General features: G+C 39.4%; 2 protein-coding genes across 5 annotated transcripts in view; one reads left to right on the top strand and one right to left on the bottom strand.

Annotated features, from left to right (window-relative positions):
• The window catches only part of Pde6 (phosphodiesterase 6), an 86,147-nt gene that overhangs the window by 32,730 nt on the left and 29,955 nt on the right, over positions 1–23,462 (top strand). For all 4 annotated transcript variants that reach the window (XM_087360891.1, XM_087360888.1, XM_087360890.1 and 1 more), the window contains exons 4-9: positions 753–988; positions 3,600–3,718; positions 17,359–17,517; positions 20,117–20,206; positions 21,908–22,051; positions 23,175–23,246. In XM_087360891.1, the coding sequence (XP_087217017.1) occupies positions 753–988; positions 3,600–3,718; positions 17,359–17,517; positions 20,117–20,206; positions 21,908–22,051; positions 23,175–23,246 (820 nt within the window). The remainder of the gene's footprint in view (positions 1–752; positions 989–3,599; positions 3,719–17,358; positions 17,518–20,116; positions 20,207–21,907; positions 22,052–23,174; positions 23,247–23,462) is intronic.
• The window catches only part of LOC110828163 (BTB/POZ domain-containing protein 2), a 312,552-nt gene that overhangs the window by 273,250 nt on the left and 15,840 nt on the right, over positions 1–23,462 (bottom strand). The window lies entirely within an intron of this gene.

Below are 23,462 nucleotides of genomic sequence, written 5' to 3'. Positions count from 1 at the left end.
ACGGAGATAAAGCGGCCGGAACATGATTCTGGAGACGTCCTCCTACTGCCGTGTCCTAAAAAAATTTCCGATATTTAATATTTTTAACTATAGCCTTACAAGTGTTCTTTTGAAGATGGATGTCTTCGCGATGGAGGGCCGAGTAGTCTGGTTGAAATTGGCCTATGTTTCGGAGGGCCTTACATCCTCCACCATCAGAGCTGTCATCGCCTGATGATGACGGAGTCTACGAAAACCTCTGAAACGTCTGTAAACATCTATCAGACTAACTACCTAACTAACTAGATGGCTTACCGAACCCGAAGGTTCATCACCGAATTAACCAAAGCCCTCCTGGGCCAACAAAATGCAGTCTCCTTCAACTCCTATCTCTCATAGATCCCGCCTGAGATTATCCTCCCATCTACGTCTAGGTCTCCCCAGAGGTCTCTTCCCCTCAGGCTTCCCAAATAGTGGACCCAACCAATCAGATGGCTTACCGAACCCGAAGGTTCATCACCGAATTAACCAAAGCCCTTCACCGGACCCTGTCCTGGGCCAACAAAATCCAGTCTCCTTCAACTCCTATCTCCCATAGATCCCGCCTGAGATTATCCTCCCATCTACGTCTAGGTCTCCCCAGCGGTCTCTTCCCTTCAGGTTTCCCAATCAGACTACACGGTGTAAAATCCTGGAAGACATACATCTTCATGCTCTTGGCAGCGAGAGCTTAAAACGTCACCAGGCGCGCAAATTTGTTTCGTGTGTTCTAGGCCTGTGGCTAGCAGTTTCCGCCGGAAACAGCTGAACTTGATGGATGAGAGCGAACTGTTCATGGAGCTGATCCGTGACGTAGCCAACGAGTTGGACATCGACGTCCTCTGTCACAAGATCCTCGTGAACGTAGGCCTTCTGACGCACGCAGATCGGGGAAGTCTGTTCCTCGCCAGGGGACCTCGTGATTCTCGCTACCTCGTCGCCAAACTCTTTGACGTCACCGTTGATACCGGTAAGATTAATCACCCGACGCGCACCCTCGCAGACTGCGGAAATTAGCGTCGAAGTGCACTCGGTGCTAAACGATATCTGAGCAGCTACGTACAGGCTAGAAGAATCGGTCTGCTGTGTGATAAAATAATCTCAAAAACATATTCGTAGAGTACGTTCACGAAAAACAAGACGACATCACCTCCCGCGCACTTTTGTCCAAAAAAAAAATAATTGTCGCCAATTGGTCTCTATTCTGTTCATCACCACTTTCTCGTAATGAATGCCCGCTATCTGAACGGTACATGCCAGCAATTAGAGGCACAGCGTTGAATATTACACGGTCATTAATCACGTCAGAACACACAACGAACTCACATCATATTCACTTATTCCTATGAAAATGCCTTTCTATCCGTCTTTTCTTACTTAATCTCTCGTTTCTTCCTCTCTTCTGCATTCATTGTTCTTCTCTGTCTTCTTTTTTTTCAATCTTACATTTTCTCATCATCTCTCAATTTATTTTCTTCGTTCATAAAATAGAAAAATATATTTGCAAGGTAGAAAAATAAGTAATGACGATGAAGACACGGGAGAATTAGAAGGGGGAAAATAATATTATCCCTTTAAAGATAAAGGTAGTCTAAATAATATTTAAAAATTCAGTCCGTACCGCAAAGAAAACACCACACTTCACCATTACAAAGATCAACTGGATAACCCTTCTGAAGCCAAATCTCGTCTAAATAATATTTAAAAATTCAGTCCGTACCGCAAAGAAAACACCACACTTCACCATTACAGAGATCAACTGGTTAACGCTGTTTAAGGAAATAATCGCTGTTTATAATGAGACACGAGAATCATAGAGAGAGAGAGAGAGAGAGAGAGAAAGTGGGGGGAAATGAGATACGCACTGCGTGCATAATATTTAAGAATTCAGTCCGTACCGCGAAGAAAACACTAGACTTTACCATTACAGAGATCAACTGGTTAACGCTGTTTAAGGAAATAATCGCTGTTTATAATGAGACACGAGAATCATAGAGAGAGAGAGAGAAGAGAGAAAGTGGGGGGAAATGAGACACGCACTGCGTGCATAATATTTAAGAATTCAGTCCGTACCGCGAAGAAAACACTAGACTTTACCATTAAAAAGATCAACTGGTTAACGCTGTTTAAGGAAACAGTCGCTGTTTACGGTGAGAATCTTACGAAACCCACAAATACAAACCGGTGTTAATGAGTGTTGAAGCATGTGGTACATATAGTTACCATCGATCTTTTATGAGGTAATGCACGTAATTTATTAACTTGACACACTGACAGACTCGAACAGTTCGCTAATATAATTAGGGAGAATGAACTCCATGATCTGATCCTTACAGCCGGTTTGACAGTAATTTAAAGCAGCAACGGGGGATGGGAGTCCCAGGACTCACGTGTCTGTGGCCCGCCGAATTAATCAATGCTCAGGTCGACAATGTGTGAAATGTCGGCGCTCGTGTTTTCCGGTGGTAAATTTAGCGCATGGATGTCTGTTGCTATAGCAATATAAGCTCAATACACAATCGAGCATAAAGAATAATAATATGGAATTCTGAAGTCGATAAATGTAAATTTGGGAACCCCCCCCCCCCCCCCCAGCTCGGACCTAAATCTGTTTTGCACAAGAACGTAATGAATGGCATTTCGGCTAGCCTACAGACTGGCTAATGAGATAACTTTTAAATACACTAATTCATTGTCCATTTATAAGATAGTGTAATTGCGTCATATTGTGAATATTCTAACAATTATTTATTTTAATCCGTCTTATCACAATATTTAAAATTTCTTATAATTAAGATAATAAAATATCATTGATGTTCCATATCGATTGATCGATTTACATTTTCCAAAATGTAAATCGATCAATCGATATGGAACATCGTTTCCACAGGTTCGTAAAATCAGGCGTCTACATTACATTGTTTAACTCTTGGTTATTTATCTACGTCATTCTGTATGTCTGCTCGCGTGTCCTTCCATCGAAATATCTAGTGAAGGATTTTCCTTTTAAAAATAACATTTATTCAGCTTTTGCATAATCCCAAATGCTCATTTCTGTGTTCACAAAAGCCTGTCATTGTCTTTGGTTGTGTTTCTTTTATTAAGTACAATCCAGTTTCCACTTTCATACCATTCGCTTTTAAATTAGCCTACCTCTCCATCTATATCTAGGTCTCCCATGTGAACTTTTCTCTCGATGTCTTACTGATAAAATTTTATATGTGTTTCTCATTTTAATCTGGACTGTAACTCTGGCAATAAACCCAACTTTGATGATACAGTAGCCTTAAATTTGATATCTGTCCTTTTCATAGTCTAATCCATGTCATGACTTTACATTTGGGTTGATTACATCATACGCCCATCTACGTCTAGGTCTATCAAGTATCCCTTTTTTCAAGTTCTAAGACTAAAATGTGGAATGCATTTTTCTGCGTGCTTTGTGCTACACTCACTGATTTTATTACTTAGATAGTATCTACACTGTTTAAGCTTAAAAATTACGATGCTCATGGATATGACAGCCTACTGTGATTACACGTTCTCTCGTTCTGATAGCAGTCACCCTCTCTTTGTTGCAGAGCTGGAAGACGCCGTAAAGAAAGCCCGTGCCGAGGAGATCCGGATACCATTCGGCGTCGGTATAGCCGGCGTCGTGGCGCAAAGCAAAGAAATCGTTAACATCAAAGACGCCTACCAGGTAACGTCAGTTCTCCTGTGTCCATAGGTTTTCGCGGCTCTCGAGAACGAGGCGCGTCGAATGTTGAAAAAGTCATCCGACGTTTCGGCAAGCATGCAGATGCCATCTTCAGGGAGAATAATCACCGTGAAAGTATAAATTGCTACGATTGCAGAAACGTTGCATAATTTTGCAACATTCACCTCACGATTTCGTCATGTGATCCAAATACAGAAAAATGTGCTAATCGAATTCCAACTGACTTGTTTGTTTCCCGTTGAGACAGGTTCCAGACTTGGCAACTTCACATCGTCTGAAGGGACAAGGGTAGATTTTATTGATTAACTGTCTCTGACTCTAGTTCAGATGCCATGTTTCATCTAAATCGTAGGTCACTTTCTCTAACCCTTTAAAACCGAATTTTAACTATTACGTACGACATGCTTTAATAGCGAGTAACGTTAATAACCTCCATTTATGTCTTATATGATTCTCGCTATAAACAGGGATTATCTCCTTAAACAGCGTTAACCACTTGATCTTTGTAATGGTGAAGAGTTGTGTTTTCTTTGCGGTACGGACTGAATTCTTAAATATTTCGACGAACTTCGGCTTTAAAGGGCTAACCAGTTGATTTTTAATGGTAAAGGGTTGTGTTTTCTTCGCGGTACGGACTAAATTCTTAAATATTATTTAGACGAGCTTCGACTTCATAGACGTTTAACTCTCGTCTTCAAATTTCAGATGCCCCCTCGTTTGAATTATAGAACAGGCCTACTTAAGAGGAGGTCTACATTAAGTGACTCTCTTACGTCGCATAGAAGCGTTCAGGAAAGTGTTACTGAACAGTTCGCAGGAAAATTACGCGTTTAATGGATACTTAAGAAACTATTCCGAAGTCACTCTATACTAGGTTTTCGCTCCCGCTTTGAGCCTTCGGATGTAGAGACGCCTTCTTACAGAGGATATATCGTGATACACAAAATCCTTGTCAAATGTTTCAAAGTACAGCTGCACCAGTAATTAGTCCTTTCCATTGCTGGGGACGTTAATTACTGATCTGGTATCAAATACAATGGTGTCCACGTGGGGACTTTTTGGTGGACAAAATGACCGCGGGCTATCATCATCACTGACTGATACAAATCCTCAGTACCAAATTTTTAAAAAAAAGTCTCCTACTATCAGTTTTAAAGGAGCTTCTTTATCGGAACCTGGAATAGAATAGCTGGATGGATAGTGGTGTTTCGAATTGACTGAGAAACGAAGAGCCAAGTGAGAAAAATATTAAATTTTAGTCATAAACATTTGTCACAATGAAATTAAAAAAAATACCGTTACAAGGAACAAACAACGAAAAATTAGAGCGATAGGTCAATGTTTTTCCCATAAATCCGTGCCCTTTTAAATGTCTCTTCCGTCAGCGCAACCAAACACCGGAATCATAACAAACAGAACTATTATAATTAATATCGAGTTAATAAGATATCTTGCTTATTATGTAAAATTGTTAAAACACTCATCAGAAACAATCTGATGTGAAGGCATTCGTCTTTCTCCTAACTAATTATTAATTTAACAAGTTTAATCGGTAAATACGTTTAATTACATTTCTGTCACAATATTTATATTAATTTTTGGTTTATGTTAAGAAATAAACGATTATAAATGTAGGATTTGAGGTTTTAACTGAGGTGAGTCTGAAGATTATAAATAGTCGCATAATTATTTATATCTGAACATCACCAATACGGGCCGGATTTAATTCGTTTGTAGTATACATTTTGTCAACCCCTGTTCGCTAAGGGTTGGGTCAGTGAAAATAGAAGTGTAAAATACTGTTATAATTTAAGGGTTTTTTGCATGAAAAGTGCAAAAACATCCCTTTTTTTATCATTTGACGTAACTGCTCAAAAATGTAATATGAAGAAGATTTTAACTTCGCTTTAGCAATGAATGTGTATCACAAGAAATACGCCTACCCAAACAAGATTAGAAAAATGTCAGCCTTCAGCTTTGTTCCATCGCTGTTACGGGAAGACACAAAGTGAATGAGGTACTTTTTTTTTTTTAGAGCGCATTCAGCAAATTGGCGTCGTCTTCGTCACTAAGAGAAAGAGATGAAAGTTCGTGCCTTCAGAAATGTCAGAGGAGTGACTCGGAGCGGGCATTAATGGCGTCGTATTCTATGACACGGAACCAGATCCTGCCTTCGTGCTTTAATAATTAACTGGCACATCAAATGCGAAAACTTTGTCACTATTTCTTTAGCTGATCAAGAAACCCGCCTCTGTTACAGACCCGAAATATTCATTGCCACGTTCACAAAATCCGTCATTTCGGCGTAGTCAAATCCCCATCTCCACGCCCTTCCTAAGATCCGTTTTAATATAACTCTTCCATGTAGTCTCTCCCCTTGTGATCTTCCGCTCAAAATTTTCAATGCATTTCTCATTTCACTTGTCTGACATGTCTCGGTTATCTTACCCTCATTGATTTAAATACCAGCAAAACGCATAGTTTATTTAAACACGACAGCCTTCTGGTATATTGCGCCATGTAGTCTCGTAGAAGTTTACCGACGTTTCGGAGGAGAATGAAGCAAGTACGTATCTCTGAAACGTCGGTCGACTATAAAATTAAATGTACGTTGCAGGCCAAATATTATTCCATAAGGTCCTTTTCAGCATTTTTATGATCAGTCACCGTTACAGCGGTTTTAACACGCACATTCATAAATATTATCACGTAAGGGCCAAAATCTTTTAACAGCGAGCGATGACCAAGTAACCAGCATCTCGGATTTGTAAATCGGTGTTTTTCTCCAAGTTTGCCGTGGACTATCACAGCCCTTCGGTGTAAGAACTGAGACAGTACTTTAAAGTAAGCCACGACCACTTGTTTCAAACTATTTCTAACCTATTATTTAAAATACACTCGACTTCGCAAAAGAAAACTCTCGTTAAATAAATAAGATCTGTGCTCGGTCTTCACCTGATCGTCTTAAAATAATTAAGGAGCTGGGAAGGACGTGTAGCACACATGCGGAAACAATGAAATACTTATAAAATCATCAAAAAAAACTCTGAACAGTGTAGTAGTAGGTGGATTGGGTTGAACTAGCGAAGTGTAGAATTCCCGGTGATGGTCCTTCGGAATTAAATTACTGACCAAGTTAGATTCTACGAATCCATATCCGCATGGACTTTTCTGAAGAAAATCACGAAGTTTCTGCTCGTATTTCAAAGCCGTGCACGATTTCAACACGCCTCGTTACACAGGATGTTTCACGTGACTCGGAACTCACGCGCCGGCATTCGATTGCGTTACTCGCTGTGACTGCCGCCGCGGAATTAGATCATTGCGGGTTCCATTTAAATTAGAACGCCCTGTATATTCGCATTTGTGTATCATTTATGATATCCAGAACGGTTGTTGGGTTTATGATGCCGCGACATTTGGCGTGCTGGGTTACCCTGCTCCTCGCTGGCATGAATACTGTCTCCCTCCAGATGGAGTTGCTACCTTACTCCTGTCACTTTTCCTGTTTTAAAAGCAACTTTACTAGCTTCACTTAAGTCAGCAGAATTGTTGTTTCGTTCCCATGGCAGCAGTTGACCCTAAAGCGACTCGCAAATTTATTCAGGGAAATAAGGGCTTAAGTGTGGACGAAACTTTCAACCCGAAACGTTAAAAGTGCGACCAACGAGGAGTTTTACAACATTTCTCTATTTTCGTGTTTACTTCGATAACACACGATTTTCATCGCTTCTTGATTTATGTTTTGTCGTTATTTGTTTAACGACACTTTCTCAACTGTATAATCTCTGACTTTGCTGGCCGAACACGCGTTTAAAGTACATTTTTTAAGGTAGATATTTGGACTTAATAAATATTAAAAGATAAATTAAAAACATTACAATAAAACTGGAAATTTCACAATTTATAGTTGTGATCTCATTTTCTAGGGCTCTTGTAAATACGGTAATGAACCTTCGAAAAATTCTTGACTAGCTAGCTGGGCGTATCTTCTCAAGAAGGGATCTGCTCAATGCAGATGGATAGTTAATTGGTTAGTTTGTAATCTAAATCGTAATAAGCTCAAATTAAGTATGACACAATGATCGGGATACATTTAAAATTTTGGTTGTAAAACTCCAGGGAAAAGGAGTACAGGATTACACAGGTGTGGGAGAGAATATAATGTTAACAAGATAAAACGATGTGAGGACGGATTGAAGTCCCTCAGGATAGGATAAAGTTGATCAAATTTCAAATTTCATTACCTCATAGACAAAATTCAATTTTTCAAACGAACCTTGTACAGTGGTGTTAGTTTGTTAGTTACACAAGTTTTCACAAGTTACATAGCGCCGAATGACCGGATTATTCTAAAATATTAATTGCATCAGGATGTGGAAATCTGTGGTCGTGGACCATTTTAAGGCAGTGTCTTAGCGTTTGCTTGAAGGTACTAATAAAAACCATGATAAGGGAAGTCTCCGGTGAGATCCGAAACCGGATAACCCTTATCACAAAATTGGCGGTCCAACCACCGACCTGATGTCGAATTTCATTTATTATTCCCTTTGACATATTTTTTCGGAACACACGTACAATCATAAAACGCGAAATACTTAATAAGAGGCAGTGTTTTTTGTGGCGGATTGAAGCTAATATCTGCGAATTTGTATGTAATGAACAGACAACTCAACCACCTGTCCGCTTTCATGGTAAGACCACAGACTCTGTGGTCTTAACGACCTTGTATATGTGTGCCGCTCAAAATTTACTTTGAACTAAAACGGTCGTTAGACCCCTTTACCTCAAAGAGTATCAATAAAAAGAACCTGTTGGATGGAAGAGATAGTGACGTCAGTATGACGTATATCTGTCAACTGGTCGTCAGAGCTTGTTGACCGTCGAATTAGCGATCAAGCGACTTTTACGGCAGAAGCCTACGGTAGTGAAACTGTCCATGTCAAAGGACACTTCTCCCAAAGTACGGTGTCGATTCTTCTTAGCTCATAGATAAAGTATCCTACCTTACTTACTCCATGTAGGCGAGTCCTTCCTGAGAAGCCAACGATCTCTCAGCCACTTAAATTCCCAACATTTTACTGAACCCGAAGATTCATTACCGCGTTCACAAGAGTCCGCCACTGGTCCCTATCCTGGGCCACATGAATCCAATCCATACCGCCCCATCCTATTTATCTAAGATTCATTTTAATATTATCCTCCCACCTACGTCTAGTTCTTCCAAGTGGTCTCGTTCCTTCTGGTTTTCCCACCAAAATCCTGCACGCTTTCCTCTTCTCTCCCTCGCGGGCTACATGCCCTGCCACTCTCATCCTCCTTGACTTGATCAGTCTAATTATATTTGGCGAGGAGTACGACTTATGAAGCTACGGGGAAGATTTTTAATATTTGGTTACGTTTGCTGACGTCAGGCTAGGTTGATTTAGGTTAGGTTAGGTTAGTGTCAGAAATATAAGGCTTCGTAGATGTCGGTGTGTAAGGGACGACAATATTAAAATTGATGTCCGGAATTTGGTCAGTCGTTAAGAGAGTCCTTTTGAGATTCCCCACGATGCAAACAAATGCTAAGAACTCTGCCTATCTCGAATCGAAGCTATCGATAACAGAAATTCAATAGTAAACATCAACAGTTCGAGTTTCGAATGAAGAATTCAACCCAGAAGACAGCCATCTTTTTCGCGAGACGTGTTCTTTGTGTCCTGAACAAATGTCAAACGCCAGTGCGACCCTTTGAAGCCGAAGCTCGTCTAAGTAACATTTAATATAATTCAGTTCGTACCGCGAAGAAAACACTGCACTTCACCATTACAAAGATCGACCGAGTAGGATCTGAGGTTTTCAAGGCGGTGAGTCTGAAGATGGCTGACTTTTGGGTTGTTGCGCCGTGTAGTCTGGTAGAAGTTTACCGTCGTTTCAGAGGTCATGCTGCGTCCGTCATCAGGGCATTCGCCGCAGAATGACCTCTGAAACGTCGGTGGACATCTACCAGACTACACGGGCGCAACAACCCAAAAGATAGGAATCTTTGATAAAACTTATCACAGTCATTCGGTTAAAATCCTTGCAAGGCACCTGCAAACGATAATACAGACGAGCCCTGAGCGAGATTTGAAACCTAGGTCCTTTATTTTGACATCACCTGAACCGTCCAAGGCTCAGACTGCGTGGCAACCGTTTGCCCTCATATTTCGGGCGTTAACCCCCAACCACACGTTCCAGGAATAACCCACAGGAAAGCACAGCTAAGCTTCAAATCGATGACGCGTAGTAAAGGAAGTCCGGTGACAGTGTGGGTCGTCTACTGACCAAGATAAATTGCTCGAGTTGCGACGGATGTGAGCCACTCCATGTGCTTCAAATTAAAACAAGAAATGTGTATAAAAATTATACTTCTGATTTAAGTATTTAATTAAATGTTTCCTTTCGCGCAAAGGAGAACAACACATTGATCACGTATTCGGAAGAATATTTAAACTCACAAGAGAACGACGTAGATAAAAACAGAAAAACTTGTATCCTACACCTGATATTCATGTTGATGTAAAATCAGTAAGGGTTAATTGGGCGGGAATGTAGCACGCGTGTGGAAAGTAAGAAAAACATACAAAATTGTTATCAGAAAATTCCACGGAACGATAATTCTTCAGATATCCCTTTAAAAATCGGATAGTACCACTAAAAAATGTACCCTGGAAAAAATCTAAATGTGACTATGAAGTAATGTCTGTATGGTAGGTCTCTCGTTGACACTGATACACCTACGATATCCTGTTTGTATTATATTGGTGACAGAACTTCCGATTTCATTAACAGTGAAAAAAATTTTCAAGCAAAAATCTGTGACGTATTCAGTAATTAGTGGGACTGTGACCGAGCCAGTCAGCCAGTTAATCAAACAGCCAAATATCCAATCAACCAGTTAGGTAGTCAATAAAATAAACAAACTATTAACACTATAAATGACACTAGTGCCAAACGCGTTTCGACCTTAAGAGCTCATCATCAGTGACAAAAGGGGAATTAATTCATATAATCAACTTCATGATTTATTTTTTTTAAAAAACATTTTTGATTATATGAATTAATTCCTTTTTGCCACTGATGATGAGGTCTTGAGGTCGAAACGCGTTTGTTTGCTTATTTTATATTCTAATACACTACACGGTACGCAAAGTTTTAAGTTAGATAGTCAGATATTACGTTAGCCAGTCAGCCCGTCCGTCTGTTGTCAGTCAGTCAGTTCATTACGTATTTACTTGTTCGAGTATGGGCGTCAGAAACATAACTCGTCATCAGCTGCCCGTTTAATACAGTAATTGACACTTCAAACTGCGACAGAGAATACCTGACCTACTGAATTTCTCTCACTCACCCACATTCGGCCATGAAAGTCTTTAAATAACGACTAGGTTAGTGAATTTTAACACTAACCTACATGGCAGTAGTGACTGCTAGAAACTGGTTTATGTTCAGCCAACAACTTGCTGACAGATGGCCACAGTCATTAATATAATTCATTACAATTTAAAAAAATGCGTGATTTACATCGTGTACGTTCTTGGATCGTCTTAACAGTGACACAGAGGGTTCGACCCTCGCTAGGGACACGTATGTTGTATTTCACTGTGTAGGTATGTCTTTTGGTGGGCGGATTCCCCGTTTTAGAAATTCTACTAATTACAAATGGCTTCAGATCTCGTTCTGAATCAGACGAGGGAATAATTCGAAGGAATTAAGTAAAGTAAAACCATCCAGAAACACGCCATGTGGGTCATTTGGGGGGAGAGGTGGGCGGTATATAGCTCCTACTCATTCTTGACCTCGGCACTAGATGGGGGGGAAGTGGTCAGCGTCACGCCCCGGCCGTGCTTTACCCCCCGGGAAAGGACCCCCGTGCCCATTGGACAGGAAGATGGGTGGGCCTCAGAGCCTGTCTGGACACGGAGGTTGGAGAAATTGAAATGTTCTATCAGTACAGTGTATATCTTAGCATACACAGCAGTAACGTAATTTGAATTGGTAATCTGACTACTGGCCTTGTAATCCTGGGGTCTCGGGTTCGATTCCCGGCTGTGCCAGATTTTATAACTTGTGTTGGGCAAGGCCGTGGTCTAGGCAACACGGAGTTTTCCTCCGTGGCATCCCAACAATTACTCCATTCACACACAGAAGAAGGCAATGGCAAACCACTTCTGGATCATCTGCCAAGAACGTATATGAACAGGTCTCAGTCCGAGAAAAGGATGGAAGGATCCTGTTCATATGGACCTGTCGTCAGACAGAACACTAAATAATAATAATAAAATCTGACTACGAGGTCAGTGTCAAATTATCAGGCTATTAAAAAATGGTCCTTTCTTGTCATATAATCCTCATTAAGACGTATGAAATTTATGTTAAACGCTATTAGAATTGGTGTAGGTCCTATATAAAACGGAAGGCAATAAAAACGATTCTAGAATGTGCTACGTTCTAGGGACTGCCTTCTTCAACAAAGACATCCAAGAACGATTCGAACCCTATTATAATATTAATCCTGCAAATCCTGTGCTCTTGATGTCTATTTAAGTACTAGAGAGAGTAATTTAGCTCGTGTGCTGTGGGCGTGCGCAGTTGGTCACACGGCCTAGTTGTCACGCCACGGTGTTCATTTGAAGTTAAAGGGAGTTAGAACTTTATGGGATAAAATTATAATCGTTGCCATGGTAACGCTGTTAATGAAGGCCTACAACATACATGCACTCCAACGCAGCACAGTTATTACAACCTTGATATAAGATTATATTTGAGATTGGGATATGTTAAATAGTGTTTCTTTTCTTTTAATTAATCAAAGATAATTAATTATATTAATTTTGTTGTTATACGACATTGTTTAACTTTGATTTTTAAATAATTCACTGCAATTAAGCAAAATAATAGTTTTCATTTTTAAATAAAATAAATGTGTTCCTTCGGATTTTATTTAATATTTAACGGGCGATTTTCCATCTAATTTCTTAACGAATATAATTTTTTTCTAAATCCATAACAAATCATCATTCACGATCATCGTCTCACTGACATAAACAGTTGAAAGCATCATTAATAAATCGGCTATTAAACTTTCTATTTTCCTACGAGGCTCAGACTTTATAAATCCATTCGTTCGAAGGTTGGCGAATATTAATGTTTGTTACAAAGGTCAGAGAAGAAGTTATGGACCATATAAAGATCACAAGCGTGTGCAATGGCTCGAGGTAACCTCCTTGCGTGTATGGCGCATTCATATAGCCATAATTCTATGCGTAGGTGATGATATAAAATGGCTATGATCACTTACCATGGTGATAAGGTAATCGTGGAGTTATTGTGGTAGAATTTACGACTCTTTGTCAGTCTGAATTATGTTCAGTTACTCCATATACGTTCCACAGCAAACGTATGGCTTGCAAGGTTAATAGATGTACAACTACTTACGTCCCTCTGCACAAAATACGTCTTAGATAGAAATTATTTGAAAGTAAAGTATTCCAGGTGTAAGATATGTCCTTATTAATCGGTAACACCTCAAATTACGTAGATGGAAGTATCTTTGACGCTTTTAAAATAACATTTCACGTCGAAGCTGGAAAATATCTCAAATTCAGTACACAAAATATTGGTCCACGAGACTTGGATACCGGCCGAGATGCTCTCATTTGCCAACCCGTGAATGCCACAAGGTGAACCGCTTGGCCTTGTGCAGGATGTACGACCTCCAACTCTGCAAAATGTTGCGTCATATTGTCTTGCGACTGCCATAAAGCATCGCAGTTTCACTGCACGTCTGACTGACTCCATAAAACTGAGTCCTTCAGAACCCAAGAGTCTCGCCTGTCTGGTGAAGAAATTCCCCTTTTTATATATTAGGTATATATTAAATCTTGTCCGTCTAATCAAAATAAATTCTTATTAAATATTAAAATATTACAATAATTAACATTTTAAAATATTTAAAATATTAAATGATGTTCTTTATCGAAATATTCGATTTTACATTAGACCATCATTTTTCATGTTTCACGACATGTTTCAGTTCCTAAAAGAACCATCCTCAGGTGTATATAATTATATAAAGCTTCAAAACGATAAATAATTTTAAATACAATTTTCATACATTATGCCAGCGTACATTTTTATCAGATTTTTACCAGATATTAAACGATGTTCTTTTTATATTAAACCCGAAGGTTCATTATCGTGTAAAAAAAATAGCCGGCAACTGGTCTACACACTTGGCGATATGAGCAACACATTCACATCGTGTTTATGTGAGATTCATGGACCAATTCCTTTACCCACGCCTAAGAATTCACGTTGTCTCCTTCCTTTACAACGTATCTCATAAAATGTGTGAACTATATCACTTTATTCTTTAAAAATGTAAGGACAAAATAAACTGAAGACAGACTTACACATTTGAATCAGACCTAATCATACATACATACATACATAACGAAAAATGCCATAACCGGAAAACATTGAACTCGTAACAGAAAACAAGAATTAGGAAGACCTCTGAGTAGATGGATCGACTATGGATATTAAAGACTGAACACATAAGGACACTTAATTCGTGACAATGAAGACTACGGTTAATTTCGGGTACGTTCCGTTGCTAACATAGATAAATTTTAAAACACAACACATCGTCCTGAAGATAGAAGCGGTAATTTACTCCGAAACGCCGTCATTTACTTTATAAATCCACACGACGTTTTTACCCACAAGACCAGTATCGACGCGGCCTTGCTGTCACGATAACATCAAACGTCTTTCGACTCACTTTTAATCTCTCCCCGGGATTCGAACAAGGACTGCTCATGAGTAACTGTTAACTAAACCACGGACGTATACCAGGAACGCAGTGTTAGTTGTGTTGGGTAACACAATAAACGTGGCGAGAATGCGTTGTGTGATTCACGCACGTCAATCGAATTATATCATCATACTGAAACTCTGTGAAACAAAGGGCAGTCCACGAGTCCTTTGAGCAAAGTCAATGGCTTCATTGCATACTGAAGAGGTATTGTCTGTCCTGCCTCGTCTTCGAAACTACTGAAAGGATTCCGATTTAATTTTGATGTCAGAGGCAGGCTTAATTTTTGTTGGTACCTCCGTAGTATAACCTGGAACAGACCTGTTATCAAAACGTTTTTGCTGTCGGTCTTATATTTTATTTTCTAATGCTTATTTATTTCAGTTAAAAATATACTTTTGCCAAGATAATCGGACAAAAACGGCCTAAGTTCTGTGTGACCTGTCAGTTTCGTTTTAACTATGAACCGTCTTAAAAATATAATCATTTTAATTTGAGTGAGTCCGAAGATGGCTGTCTTCTGGGTTGTTGCGCCGTGATGGGCGGTAGAAGTTTACCAACGTTTCGGAGATGGTTACCGCTTCCATCATCAGGGCAACAACCCAGAAGACAGCCATCTTTTTCGTGAGACGTGTTCTTTGTGTCCTGAACAAATGTCAAACGCGAGTGTGACCCTTTGAAGTCGAAGCTCGTCTAAGTAACATTTAATATAATTCAGTCCGTACCGCGAAGAAAACACTGCACTTCACCATTACAAAGATCGACCGAGTAGGATCTGAGGTTTTCAAGGCGGTGAGTCTGAAAATGGCTGTCTTCTGGGTAGTAACACAGTGTAGTCTGGAGGAAGTTTACCGACGTTTCAGAGGTGGTTACCGCTTCCATCATCAGGACAAAGACCCAGAAGACAGCCATCTTTTTCGTGAGACGTGTTCTTTGTGTCCTGAACAAATGTCAAACGCGAGTGTGACCCTTTGAAGTCGAAGCTCGTCTAAGTACAATTTAATATAATTCAGTCCGTACCGCGAAGAAAACACTGCACTTCACCATTACAAAGATCGACTGAGTAGGATCTGAGGTTTTCAAGGCGGTGAGTCTGAAGATGGCTGACTTCTGGGTTGTAGCGTCGTGTAATCTTCTAGAAGTTTACCGACGCTTCAGAGGTACTTATTGCCTCCATCTTCAGGTCGACTACATTTCATTACAACCCAAAATACAGCCATATTTATTTAAGTTAATTTTCCTCTTAAGCATAACCATTCCGAAACAGACTTTATTTTACCAATGCCTCTGGGAGTAGATGAAATTTCGTCTAAACCCGTTCGGAATTTTCGGATATGTACGTCTGACGGTGGGAGTAAGAAACGTGATTTCCCCATTGGATACGCAGTACGATAGGAAAATTTTTCGATGTTAGTAAAGCAAAGGAAGGTTCATCATGTACTGCACTGAGAAATAAACTCAGAATATTTACACAAGTTAACAACAGCAAAATATAAAGTATACAGAACAGACAAAAGAACAATCATATTATGATATGGTTCTGTGTCGTAAGCCTCATGACAAATATATCGTATTCAAAGTTTAAATTCTGAGTTCTTCATAATCTTTTCTTTTGCGATCTCTCGTTTATTCTGTATTTATCGATTACACCCTCTCCTTAATCGTTACGACCCCGGAACGTAAACCCATTAGTTTACGGAATAGAAGTCCTCATCAACTCTGCCGTATCACAAAAACATTTTCTCGCGTTGACTTCGTAGCTCCGTGAAATTAGCTCTGTCAATTTCATGGCAGTAAATTTGCAAGCGAATTAGTTTAGTTTCCAACTGTTAATATGTACGGCTGTTAAATATGCAAGAACTTCCTCGAAGTCACACACATTTGCATGTTTCGCCATCTCCGCCATATTTAGGTCTCATGCTAAGCAGAAGCTATGATGATGATGATGATGATGATGATGATGATTTAGGGGCTGTTTAATTACGATGAAGCAACGTCAGATAGTCCAATGATGCAACAAGTAAGATTTTAACATGGCACATTAATCCCTCTTTCAACGCGGGGGATACTTCATTCGGTGAACCCGCGTTGTACGAAATTAATATAGTATGGAATTAATGGGGATAGGGGAACGCGACCTTGGAAACTCGAATTAAATAAACAAAAAATCATAAATATATACTGTAATAATATTTATTTGCGAATTATGTAATGTTATAAAGTATCATCGGAAACTTGAGTATTAAAGTAAAACATGAACGGAAAGCTAGACTTTAAAATAAAATATAAACCTAACGTTAGATTAACTTTTGTAGGGCTCATATGTCTTGTGTTTCGTCATCCAATTTAAGAAACGAATTTATCGGTGGATCGATTGGCGGATGGATGTAGCACGCAAGAGGGAATGCAAACGACCACTTTGGAGACAGGCATAAATCTGAGAATAATATTAAAATGTTTATCAAATAAATACGGTCTAAGGAATGTTCTGGATTCAAGTGGCCCAAGACAGGATCCAGTCGTGAATTCTTTCCACGTACGTAACAACCTTCCGGTTTCCATAAAAGACGGAAAATTGACCACCAGTGGTACGCGTGCCATAGGTTGAGAAACGCTGGTCTAGTGGAAATTCACCGACGTTTCAGAGGTGTTTACTGCCACAAACATTGAGGGGGGTGGGGGGGATTTTGCCAGGTTACATGGTTCAACATCCCATAAAACAGTTAACCTTCATACGCGCACGCAATTGTGGAAACCTGGAACGTGTTTGTTGTTTCAGGATCCCAGGTTCAACAGCGAGATCGACTTGAGGACCGGGTACAAGACCAACCTGATACTTTCCATGCCAATATGCAACTATGAGGGAGAAGTGATCGGGGTGGCTCAGATCATCAACAAGACAAACGACACCAAAGAATTCACCAAGCGTGACGTTGAGGTAACTCTTTAGCGCAGATAACTTCTGAATTATTATTATTATTATTTAGTGTTCTGTCTGACGACAGGTCCATATGAACAGGATCCTTCCATCCTTTTCTCTTCTCGGACTGGGACCTGTTCATATACGTTCTTGGCAGATGATCCAGAAGTGGTTTGCCATTGCCTTCTTCTGTGTGTGAATGGAGTAATTGTTGGGATGCCACGGAGGAAAACTCCGTGTTGCCTAGACCACGGCCTTGCCCAACACAAGTTATAAATTCGAACCCGAGACCCCAGGATTACAAGGCCAGCGTTCTACCCGCTAGACCACCTCATCTTATTATTATTTAGTGTTCTGTCTGACGACAGGTCCATATGAACAGGATCCTTCCATCCTTTTCTCTTCTCGGACTGGGACCTGTTCATATACGTTCTTGGCAGATGATCCAGAAGTGGTTTGCCATTGCCTTCTTCTGTGTGTGAATGGAGTAATTGTTGGGATGCCACGGAGGAAAACTCCGTGTTGCCTAGACCACGGCCTTGCCCAACACAAGTTATAAATTCGAACCCGAGACCCCAGGATTACAAGGCCAGCGTTCTAACCGCTAGACTACCGTGTACTGATAACTTCTGAATAAACTTAATAAAGTTAAGATCAACAGTTTATCTCCTAGTATTGTTTCATGAGTGCATAACGTAGAGGTTATGTCTGTTAGTTATCAGTTTTTATTTCCGAAGCCTATTTTATGACTATAGACGAAATCTACCTTAAGATCGATGTATTAAAATTTTACATGCTAATTTAGTTTCCTTGATATTTTTCCACTTTTCCACATTATTTACATGAACGCTGGACAGAACATACCAGATTTAAAAAGACACTCATCTTAAGCTATAACAGGTCTGATAAAATGAGACATATAAGTTTTATCTTAAGTATTTTTGAAATAATTACGTAATATACGAAAAATAAGTCATGGGTATATGAAAGTTTTTATCTACAACCTGTACTACGTTTTTAAACAACGGAATTTATAAGTTTAGGTACAGCGAGTAATGGATTTTTGTTCGTAGTAAAAGATAAACGTTAATAGAAGAAACTCGTCTAAAAACTTCTTATAGTTCAGTCCTTGCTTACCTGTCCGCGTTTGTTTCAAGTACTGCTTCAAGATTAATTTCCTTCTCCAATAGCAGCTTACGAGGCGCAGCTATTCTAAACTTTTTTTTAAGAATTAGCAGTAACTGACTCTTTACAGACATAATTTATTAGAGTTAAATTCCTTTCGTGACTGTTCAAGACATTCCACTCAAAGGTAAGGGACTGCCATATTTGTCTACATCTACGGAGCTCAGAAAAATCTCCATGAGCAACAAGTGAAAAGTCTATTTCACAACTGAGACAGATGTATCAGAGGGATTTCGAAATTCTTCAGGCCACTTACAGACTCAGACACTAAAACACTTGAAGATGACAGTATTCTTGGATGTCGCGCCTTGTAGCCTGAAGGATGTTTACCGACGTCGGTAAACATCCGCCAGACTACACAGCACAACATTTTCCGAACATAGACAACTTCCTACTCGCTTCCGTGAAAACGTGAAATCTCACTAAAACGTATCTTTAAATTATTCTCCGTCATCACTTCGCATATTTTCCGATAATTAATTGTTCTTTCACAGAAAACAGACCTCGCTTAAGCTATTCTTATATGAACGTCTCCTAGTTAGTTGGTACAAAATATGAAGCCATAATTTTATCGCTACCTACCTAATATGTGTTTATGATCACTCCATACAAATCATGAACAATGTGTAGTTACGTGCACCCTTGCAGTAGCGGCAACTTCTCTGACAGAAGTGAAATGCGTGAAGTCTGTACAATGCCTCGAAGGAGACGTTAAATACGACACAGTTCCCATAGAGACAGAAAACAATGAAGCCTCCTCCTGACTACGAAGACGAATAGATGGCCTGAAATGTAATTTCCGAATTTTCACATATTCGAAGGTTAGTCGTTAGAATCTCGAATTTTTCGGAGCTCCTACAAACAAACGCTGAGACAGAACAAGATTTTTCTAGGAGGAGCCTCAACTGATGTCTTCTTCTTGGAATATGATTTCTTGTTGCTGTTGTGATGGGCTGAGACTGTGTGGAACTGTGGGCTCTAAGGGCCCCATTGTCCAACCCCCATGACACATGAATGAATATGGAGCAGAGATGGAATGATATTGACGAGAAAATCGAAGATCTCGGGGGGGGGGGGGGGGGGGGGTTCTTACTAGAGCAAAGCCGACAGCTAACCATCTGAGCTATGACACGGCCTTGAAAATTGCCTTAATGGCTGATTTCCAACTAAAAGCTCGCATATGCCTTCACACTTCGCCTATATAAAAATTATGCACTTGCTACGCGCTTCAGTCAGCTTTACCCAAGGCAGAAGAGTCTCGAATATTTCGATGTACACGTAACTAAAAAAGGCTCAGAGACATATTTTTCTTTTTTTAGAATTACTATTTTACAACCAAGTTCCCTGTCTTATAAAAATACCGTATCTTATATTTCTTACGGGTATTATGACAAAGACGTCGCCTCTAAAATATTTGACTTTGTATTTTCAGGTATTTCAGAGGTACCTGACATTCTGCGGAATCGGTATACAGAATGCTCAGCTGTTTGAAATGTCTGTACTGGAATTTCGGAGAAATCAGGTAAGCAATAACGAATCGAAGATCTTATTCTGAAAATCTTCCCCTCTTTTGATCATAAAATTACTCTGAACAGTTACGCAATCCAATATCCCCCATTTCTGCGTCCAACAATGATATAAGTGCGAATTGCGCTCCCACTTGATTATTCTCGTCAGACTTAAGAGCTAATTTACTATAAACTGGTTTAACTCTTTATAGCACATCTTCGACAATGTGTATCACGAACTACAGTGTTATACTATAACAGGGGATTACATAAAGATGTCGTAACTTTTTATTTTGGTGGGTTCTGTCAATAAACGGCAATATTTTGTTAATATTCTTCATTATCCATTAACTTTTTAACGATGACCTTGCATGGTTCTTTCGAGGACCAAAACTATTTTTAAAATATTATAAATATTATGCGTATGAGCTTCGTGATCATCAAAAAGTTGTTATTCACATCTTAAAGTAAATTTTCATACAGTCTCAGTTTAAAGGGCTCTTTCATTTAAGTAACAGTTGACATATGAACCCCAAATTATGGTACTCGTATTTTGAAATGTATCCTTTGTCAGTCGGTCGTCTTGATGTTTGCTTGTTTCTGGTAAAAAATCTTGTATCGAGACAAAATTTGGATCTTATCCGAATATAAGAGTTCAACGATTTAGAAAACGCACGTTACAGCTCTGAAAAAAGTGAAAAACCTTTACTTCAACGATCAACAACCTTTTGGTTTCTGAGGATAAAACTTAATATTTAAATCTTTAATGTTACATCTCTGTAATATCTTATTTCTACATCGCAACCACGCATTTAACAGCAGCAGAATTGTGACAAGGTTCCCTTTTCTACTAAGTCTGAGAGCAGACAAACGCATTTCTTTCCTTAACAAAAAAAGTCAAAGGCTCTTCCGTTATATTAAAGATATAAATCTATTTTTCCAAATATTTTAGTTCCATCTTCACAAATTATGTTTTTCTTTTATCCAGTTACATAATCATTATGTCAAAATGTATTCCAAATCAAAGCTGTATGACGTAATGAGGTCTGTTTTATTTATTTTACCGAAAGCAACTTCACGATAAGGCCTGTACATTATGACACAAAGCAAAACGTAATTTTCCTCGAATACAAAATTTTGTCAAAATCCAAGCAGATACTTGTGGACAGACTGATGTTAAAATATTTCCATTATTGTTTCATGCTATTCACTTGTGAAAATAACGTACAGAAATTAACGCACTGTAATATCCTAACAAAAGCAAAATTTAAAACTAGTAAACTATTGCTTCACTTATGGTCTGTTATCTTAGACAAGGCACGTGGTTACACAATTACATTACAGTCCACTTGGGGAAAAAAACAGAAATGCATACTCTGGCTTTGTACGGTTTGCCAAGTTGCAAGTAACAACCCATAAGACTTAAACCTTCGAAGCCGAAGCTTACTTTAAAATTTAAGAATTCATTCCGTACCGCGAAGAAAACACCACACTTCACCATTACTTAGATCAGCTGGTTTACGCTGTTTAGGGAAATAACAGCTGTTTATTATTAAAATCATACGAAACACATAAATATAGCATGAACAGTGACTGATGTGTAAGCAGGTGGTACATATAGTTACCATTTGACTATGAAAGGGTTAATATTGCAGACAGGCGGCACAAATTTTATTCCTGTGGCATGTTCAGAAGATATGTTCGTTTTTCCACAGATACTGCTGAATCTCGCGCGTAGCATCTTCGAGGAGCAAAACAACCTGGAATGTCTGGTGACGAAGATCATGACAGAGGCCCGCGATCTTCTCAAGTGCGAGCGATGCGCCGTCTTCCTCCTGGACACCGAATGCTGCGAGGCGGTGAGTCCCAAGCACCTTTACACTTGCCGTTCCCGAATATAATCGTTGGTAGCTGTCAGACGGTAGGCGATGTCACTACGTCGTATTACGAGAGAACCATCCTGTGCGTATCTGTTGACGTCAAGTAGCAGTCTCGATGAAGATGACATTCATAACACAGAATTACACATGACTTTTCAAACATTTTTTTTAATATTATCCTCCCATATATGTGTCGCATTTCTGCTGCTGTGATATTCCAACCAAAATGGCGTTTAAACTCACATTTCTTTTCCTCTGTGCATAATAAATGTTTTGGCTAGTAACCCTTTGGGATCGTCGGTTCGAATCCTGCTCAAGGTATGAATGTTTGTCCGCGTCTGTCTGTGTGTTGTGCTATCCTGTACAGGCAGACGCCTTGCGTCGGGATGATCACTCGTCCAAGGACCCCTACCAAATGTCTACACAGCTTAATTTCACGAGCACTTATGAGCTGGAACAAACCTTAAGGTGTAATCAGGAAAGGGTTCATGATCATGATGACGATGATTACGTCATATCCTATGAGGTGCTCATTTCCTGCTCATGTTTCACACACTGACGTTTAAAACTCGCTTCTTCTGAGACACAGACGTACAAAATCCAGTCCCTTGTTGCATGTCACACACAATAGCTTATGGAAGCGATCCCAAAGCAAAAGTTGTATCGTTGCTTTGCGGCGAAAACATCCGAGAAATCATTCAGGGCGGAGGGAACAACAACGGCACAGTCGGAAAAAAATTAGATGATCCTACAACTAGGTATATGAATTTAAGTTAGCAGCAAACAAGTGACTAAGCCAAATTCTCTAACTCTGCAACAAAAACACCTCATGTGATATTTCAGATACTGAATCCGAGGATGGCTATCTTCCGGGTTGAAGCACCGTGTAGTCTGATAGAAGTTTACCGACGTTTCATTATCAGGGATTTCCAGTAGCAAGGACCAATGAAAATTTCATAAAAAATAAGTCCATAACGCAATTAAGTTCTGTATGATGAATAAACTGTTTTGCCATGGCATATGGTCCTAAGTAATTTTAGGGTCATACAGCGAGCAAACGTCCACAGTACATACTTACACAACTGTGTTGTGTACTTTACAGAGCCACCTGGAGAAAATCCTTGAGCGTCCTAACAGGACCATACAGGAAAGAAAACCACTGTGCAGGAGAGAGGTTAGTTTCAGTATTAACCGAATGATCTTCTTTATCTTCTGAACAGGGTTAAACTCTACTTTATTAAATTTAATAAGACGATACATTATATTCGCAAACAAATTCTTTAGACCACTATTTTAAAAATCAGCTCGAATTATTAAAAAAAAAACGAGATACATTCCATAAGTAACTCAGTTCTATATTAATGCACCCTTTTTGATAACAGAGCTCACG

The sequence above is a fragment of the Zootermopsis nevadensis genome, unplaced genomic scaffold, assembly GCF_977971745.1.
Source record: "Zootermopsis nevadensis isolate Lab colony 2312 unplaced genomic scaffold, Znev_1.0 Znev_ptg000050l, whole genome shotgun sequence".
NCBI lineage: Eukaryota > Metazoa > Arthropoda > Insecta > Blattodea > Termopsidae > Zootermopsis > Zootermopsis nevadensis.
Note: the sequence above shows the minus strand (reverse complement) of the source record. Positions and strands in the feature narration are given on the sequence as shown.